Source organism: Arvicola amphibius, chromosome 1 (assembly GCF_903992535.2).
Source record: "Arvicola amphibius chromosome 1, mArvAmp1.2, whole genome shotgun sequence".
Taxonomy (NCBI): domain Eukaryota; kingdom Metazoa; phylum Chordata; class Mammalia; order Rodentia; family Cricetidae; genus Arvicola; species Arvicola amphibius.
Window position 1 is genome coordinate 93,670,450 of NC_052047.1, and position 6,939 is coordinate 93,677,388.

The window sequence follows — 6,939 nt, forward strand, 5'->3', positions numbered from 1 at the left end:
CGCACCTTCCCTCAGCTGCCGAGGGAAGTGGGGATGGGCACCTGAGCAGCTGCCACCGGACTTGAGTTTCCTGCCGACTCCCATGTAAAGAGCACTTTGTCCCACACCCCAGGGTGTGGAGTCTAGAGGAGGCCAGAGAAGTTATTCTAAACTGTAAAGCCCCCAGGGCTGTGTGCTGATCTACCCTTCTTAGTTAAGCATTATTGACAGCTGATCGACAGGTGCCTGCTGTGGTCAAACACTTGCTAATGAATTGTGCCAGGGACACTGAAGCTGTTCTGCAGGCCCTGAGCAAACATGGACATGTATAAACGTACTCTACCTGAGCCTGTCTGTCTTCTGTCACAACTACCATGTTACACTGGTGTGTGTCCTACCTGTCCCCTGCAAACGTGGATGTCTCCCTCAGAAAGGAGCCCCTCGGCCCAGACTGCCCTAGTGTCATCTCCAAGGGAAGTGCTATTGCTGGCTTGTTCCACCAGTGCTTCGAGAGGCTGCTTAGCCTGGACCTGGGTGGCTATAGGGTTTTCCACTGCCATGGTACTGCCTTGTGAGGCTTTGATGAAACAGGGAGGCTGGGTTTAAATAGCATGTTTATTTGGGCTCATTACTTAGAAATTATAGCTCCATGCTGCCAGGCACCTGCCCCTACTATCGTCTCCAGTTCAGGTATGGAGCAGGCTGCCTCCACCCACAGCCTTGCTCGGCCTGTGCCCGTGCTATAAGTTCACTCTGCCACAGAGGTGCCCGTCCCACCTGTGCTGGGCTCCCAAGGGCTCCACACTCCTGGGGCAGATGTAAGCCTGTCCCTGCAGCCCAGAGGATTCAACCCTTGAGATGGGACCCTGTTCCCAACTCTGTCACTAGTGTCTCTTCTATTGCCAGGGGCTGAGAAAGGAGTGGTTTTGGGGACATGGGCATGAGACAGCCACCCTGGGCCAAGTCTGCTTTATTCAGGAGAGCTGCTCCATGGTTGTGAGCAGCTCAGGCCTCAAGACAGATGTGGCTGGTTCGGCTCCTGCAGCCCTCATGTCCTCTAACACAGAAGCATCCCAGGAGAAGGTCAGCAGGGCAGACGGTACCTGCACGCAGGCAAAATGGCATCACCCAGGGTATGCTACCATCCATCCCCACACCACCTTCTCCATAGGATCCCCGCAGTTGGCTCTTTAGAGGTACCCTCCCGCGCACTGAGAGGCCCCTGGCAGCGGGAAAGTGATCCAAAATGCTAAAACCTGTGAAGCACACCCCAGCTCACCAGCCCACATTCATTCAGGGCCAGGGCCTGGTCTTCCACCAGCTTCTGTCCTCCTGAGGCCCGCAGCTCAAAAGGCAACCAGTCGTTCTGCAGTGCCTCACGCACGAACTGGAAGAGCACAGGCAGCCGCTCCCGGGCATAGAAGGTCCCTGTGGGGTACAGAGCATGAGCCAAATAGTACTGCCAACCCGCCGCCCACCCTGAGCTTAAGGCCACACACCCTGCAGCAAGCAGCCGTCCGGCAGGCGCACACGCAGTAGGGCATAAGTGTATTTGCGCAGCTCCCGCTGCTCCTCCTTCTCCCGCATGGCCTTGGTCCTCAGGGAGCTCAACCGCTCCACGGCCTCGGTTCTGTGTGGAGTCAAACATGGTTGGGCTGCCACCTCGGGAATTGCACCCCTTCTTCCCCTCCTGACATGGGCCTACCTGAGCCTCTGTTCACGCTTTACCTCCTCGGCAGTGAGGCTAAAGAAGTCGGCAGGGAGCTCGAAGTGTGAGGCCAGGGCCGAGGGACGGAAGACGCGGCGCTGCCGGTCCAGCATAGCACGCACTGGCTCCGCATCCAACAGCTGCCGCTTATGCTGCTCCAGGCTCTCCGGCTGCGCCCGTGCGGCCTCACCCAGTACATAAAACTCTTCGGAGCCCTCTGCAGAGGGGTCACAGCTGTCCCCGTGTTCCGCGCGCCACCCCTGCCCCCTCCCACCTGCCTGGCTGCCCTCTCACCCTGATCTGGAACCGGCAGTGTCACCTTCCTGAAGCCAATGGCTTCAAAGAACTCATGGGTGCCCTCCAAGCAGTTGATGCGCTCCTGGGGACAAGGCACTCATGTCAACCTGGCCGCAGGGCTGGGACCACCTGAACCGCTGTTAATTGATACCAAGCAGCTCCCACTGGCCACCAGGCTAAAGACCCATAGCTGGTGAAGGGTAGCTCTTGGCTTTATGGCTGTGTTTAAGACACTGCTATGGGCACAGGCTGGGATGGCTGCACCTACAAGCCTCATATGTGCATTTGTAGGACAAGTATTCAGTTGAAGAGAGGCCGCTCCAGGGAGACAGGTCCCCAACCCCAGGGACTCTCAATCATAGAACCTACTACATCCCAGGACACACGTGGTGGAAGGAGAAAGCCAGCTCCCACAGTTCTCTTTGCTCCACACTCATGCTGTGACCCATGCACCCATATGTAAATTAAATACATGTATGAGATGAAAAACGGTGGTGTACTACATCCAGTATCCTAACACTTTGGAAGCTGAGGCAGGAACATTTCCCCTAGTAGGTTAGGTTGGACTGCATACTGACATCTGATGTCAACAAAAGTAAAATGACCACAGACAAAACCGAGCAACACTGCCAACTGTAAGATGCCTACCCCATGCCCAGTGACCCCGGGACAGCCTGTGGCTGCAGCGCACCTGGAACACCTTGTTCTGCAGTTTGATTTTCTGGTACTTTTCCTCCTCTGGGTGCAAATGGATGTTGTCCAGGTACCTGTGCGGGGCAGAGGTACACACAAGTCATACCTCACTCTCCTTCAACCCCTGGGCCTCACACTGAGTGAGCCTGGTACCCACAACACAGGGAGGACCACCCCCAATGCTCAGACCCCGTGGGTAAAACAGACTCACTTGGCAATGGTATCCACTCCCAGCTTCACCCGGTCCCGGTCTCTGTTAAATGTATGTATCTTCATGATAGCGGCAGCCACGGGATCTGTGGAGAAGTGCTGGGGGAGGGGAGGACGTGCTGAGAGCCCCACAACACTGCAGGGGAATAGGCAGAGGGGCAGCAACTGCAGTTCATTGGTTCTCAGGTCACTGCAGCATAAACTGAGGCTAGCTGTGAGTGCTTGATAGACGGCAAGGGGCATGCCTTCAGTGGAGGCCACTGTGCCTCTTTTACAATGAAAAAGCCAAGCAGGAAGAGGAGACAACATGTCCATTGTGGCCATACAGCTGTGTCTTGTGAACCATAATGGTACCTAATAGAAGTTCCCATAGCTGCCAATCATGTAACTCCCAGATGCCGGACCTGTAACTGTGAGAAGTCAGGACCATGGTGGCTACAGTGGATGTCAGGTAGCAGAGAGGGACACGAGTCTGCCATTAACAACAGCAAATCCAAGTGGCCGGTATGATGCTGGAACCCAGGAATACCCTGTGGTGGGCTGTGGGGCAAGGCAGTATTGGGGTTGCTAATCATGAGCAATCATCAGAAGACCCACAAATGGGGGAAGTCAGACAGCTGCCGGGAAGAGGAAGCCACAAGCCAAGGATGAGAAGCCTCTAGCTGCTGGGGAAGGCAAATCTGGAGCCTTCCCAACCTGGGTTTACCCCAGCAACTCTTCTCCTAGACTCCTGACTACAGTTCAGGACAGAAATGCACAATGAAGCTACCAGATACTGTCAAAGCTGGTTGCAGGTATGTGGATGTTTCTTTATTCCCAGGGTTTTTTTTTTTTTCATTATTTATTTTGTGTGTGTATTTATGTGTGTGTGTGTTGCACAGGGTGACCCAAAATTCACAATCCTCCTGCCTCAGCCTCCTGAGGTCATAGGATGACAGGAATGAATCGCCACATCTGACTTTCCTCTATTTTCTGAGTCTTCTATACTCTATGCCTCATGTGCGGATGGGGCAAAAACATGGGGTCAGATCACTCAGAGCACTCGCCAGGTGCAGTACTTAGAATAAGAACGGCCACCACAGGCGCATATATTTGAAGGCTTAGTCACCAGGGAGCAATGCTATCTGAAAGGATTAAAAGGATGCAGAGGTATAGTCCTGTTGGAGGAGGTATGTCACTGGGGGTGAGTGTGGAGGTATAAAAAGCCCTTTACAGAGCTGGTGATGCACACCTTCAATCCCAGCACTCAGGAGGCAGAGGCAGGTGGATTTCTGAGTTGGGAATCTAGCCTGGTCTACAAACCGAATTCCAAGAATACACAGATAAACTCTGGAAAACAACAACAAAAAAAGCTCACGGCAGGCCCTGCCTCTGTCTCTTCCTGCATATCAGGACGTGCAGCGCTCAGCTACTTCTCAAGAACATGCCTGCAGCCACGCTCTCTGCCATACTGTGAACACACTGAGCCTCTGGAACTGTAAGCCAGCCCCAGTTAAATGCTTTCCATTTTAAAAGTGGCCTTGGTCACTGTGTCTCTTCACAGTGATAGAATAACAACTAAGACACCAGGCTTGATGGGCACCTGTGGTACTATGTGTCCAGGGGTTCAGGCCACTCACCGACAGGATAGCCTCCTTGATGTGCGCATCTCGCTGGTCCTTCTTTAAGGTGACGCCTGTGAGTGGGCAGATGAAATATACACCAGGCACTGCCAGGTGGGGAGAGATTTCCTCTTTGGGTTCAGGTACCTGAAGACAGACAGGATGGGGGGCTCTCGCAGCTGACTATATAGACCCATGGCAGTCACCTCCTTCCAAAGGTCCTTCGCCCCACTGCCACAAGGGCTGCTCATGCCAGGCTCTGCAAGAGGCTCTCCCTCCCCAGGTAGTACCTGCCTCCACACTGCCCCAGAGCACTGGACAATCCCCAACAGATACCATACCACATTGGTTCCGGGAGCCCCTGGGCTGTTGCTGGAGGTGGCTTCGGCCTGAAGTTCCTTTCTCACTGAGAGTTGGAGGGAGGTGGAGTTGTAATGGGAAAAATGTGAGAACCCCAACCTGAACCCAGAGGCTGAGCCATACCCATCACCCTCTGGTCTCAGAGCTAGCAGCCCTCTCTGCCAAGGCTAAAGTCTTCCTCAAGTCCACTTGTGTCGCCTGTCTCAGAGGGACCCACTGCTGTCTTTGTGAACCTCTTCTCATTAACGTAATCTCACCCCATAATTCTCACCCTGGTTCCGGATGGAGTCCTGAGATGTGGGCCCACGGGCCCTGGGCTGCTTCTGTTCCAGCCGGGCCAGGGCAGCAGCGGCTGCCCTCTGCGCCTCATCGGTGGGGCCCTGGCGGGGCTGCCGGAGGCCTAGCTGTGGTGACTTTTCTTTGGGATTCTTCTCTCTGGACAGACATGGGGACCCGAAGAGTGTACTGGGACTCCCACCTTGCAAAGAGGTGCATAAATCACAGACACTGGACCTCCAGTCACCATCCCTTCCGAGGATCCCATCAACCTCCATCATGGGAGCTGCCCCACTATTTGTAGCTGGACCTCCCGTCTAGCCCTGGCCTACAGGCCCCTTGTCCTCTCGACCACTAGCCCCTGGTTGTCAAAGGCTCGCCTTCTCTACCTCCCTGCACAGTCCTACAGACTTCTTTCTGGTAGCCTGGAGACAATACAGCCTCAACCCCACCCCAGCCCACTTGCCATGCACCCATGCCTCACCTCCCTCTTCGGCACGCACAGCTCTCCAGGACCTCCAATGCTCCTGCGAGTACCCCAGATGCCAGGGCCCCCAAAGACATCACGCCCCTTCCTCCCGGGGCCTTCTAGGTGCATGCACTCCAACCTTACTCATCAACAGTCTGGAGTTCTCTGACCTCCACATTCCTCCAAGACCCTCCAATAACCTCTCCCTCCCCAGCAGTACCCAGAGTAGCACATTCAAGCCCTCCCACACTCCACACCCCCTACAAGGGAGGCAATCTCTCAGTCACCTCCCTTCGGTCCTGACTAGGCCCCGCCCCCAGAGGGGTCCTTCCACCAAACCCCTGACATCGCAACCGCTCCTCCCCACAAGCCAGGACCAGGAGTCTCAAGCCCAGACCACTTCCCATTGCCCACCACCACTACACCACGCCCCACCCCCTCTCGGGCCACGCCCATGCCCCGGCACTCCTAGGCCACGCCCATCTCCGAACTTCGCTCTCCCACAGGCTCCCCTGTGCATCGTTTGGAGGGGTTTCGGGCACCCCGCCGGCTCCCCACGGTCCCTTGTCTAAGTTGCTCCCGCTGCCCAGCCGCCGTCACGCACCCTGCGGAATCCGTGAGCTTCTGGCCGGGCCCTGCGCTCTTGAATTTGATGTCAGCCTTGATCTCCTGGAAGAACTTCTTCATGGCGGCGGCGGCGGCCCGGCGGCGAGGGCCGCGGGGCGGGGGCGCAGGGCCCGGGTAGGGAGAAGCAGGCGGCCAAGCACCGGAAAGAAAATATCACGGCGTCGGAAGTCCCGCCCGCGCACGTGACAATCGCCTCGCACGCACCTGCGTGCGAGGCGCCGCCTTCCTGTCTGCCGACGCCGTTGCCATGGCGACGGACCCGTCTCCCTCAGGACCGTGGCGTGCTGCCAGGGGGCGCTAGAGAACACCGCAGCTACCGCGCGGCCTCGAAGTGTCCCCTGTGAAACTAGGCTGTATATGATGATTTCAAGGCCAGCCTGGGCTAAAGAGAAAACTAGCCTGATGGGAGCACGGAATCTCTTTTGGGAGGAACAAGACAGAAAAAAAGGAGATGACAGAGGGATTGGTGCAAGCAAAGTCAAAGCTTGCCCTGGACTACTCTACTGGGGAGGTACCTCAGCACTTGCCAGCATCTGTAAAAGCCTGAGTTTAATCTCCTGCAACACTTCCAGTGTTCAGTGGTGGGTACACTGAACAAAAAAGATGGATGCTCTGGGCATCCTCAGGAGATACTGACGGTCCGTGATTGTTAACTAACAAAGGAAATGTTAATTGCTTCTAAAGCCTGGGGCCCGCAGGTCTCACTAGGTTAATTTCCT

The 6,939-nt window shown here is 55.7% G+C and overlaps 1 protein-coding gene across 1 annotated transcript; it reads right to left on the bottom strand.

The window, feature by feature from the left end:
• Positions 1 to 580: 580 nt before the first annotated feature.
• On the bottom strand, positions 581 to 6,387 carry Ubxn6 (UBX domain protein 6). Its single transcript, XM_038334401.2, has 11 exons — positions 6,198 to 6,387; positions 5,120 to 5,283; positions 4,830 to 4,894; positions 4,507 to 4,635; positions 2,889 to 2,986; positions 2,676 to 2,751; positions 1,982 to 2,066; positions 1,685 to 1,904; positions 1,479 to 1,609; positions 1,259 to 1,407; positions 581 to 1,082 (listed from the first exon to the last, which is right to left on the bottom strand). Exons 1-11 carry the CDS (start codon positions 6,278 to 6,280, stop codon positions 954 to 956), a joined length of 1,329 nt encoding a protein of 442 aa, XP_038190329.1. The 5' UTR covers positions 6,281 to 6,387; the 3' UTR covers positions 581 to 953.
• Positions 6,388 to 6,939: the final 552 nt, after the last annotated feature.

Excerpts from the sequence above, each read along its gene's own strand:
- Ubxn6 (XM_038334401.2), bottom strand. The coding sequence starts at position 6,280 with ATGAAGAAGTTCTTCCAGGAGATCAAGGCTGACATCAAATTCAAGAGC. Across the intron at positions 1,408-1,478 it reads GGACGGCTGCTTGCTGCAGG|GGACCTTCTATGCCCGGGAG; the intron begins GTGTGTGGCCTT and ends TGTACCCCACAG. Across the intron at positions 1,083-1,258 it reads CCCTGAATGAATGTGGGCTG|GTACCGTCTGCCCTGCTGAC; the intron begins GTGAGCTGGGGT and ends GCCTGCGTGCAG.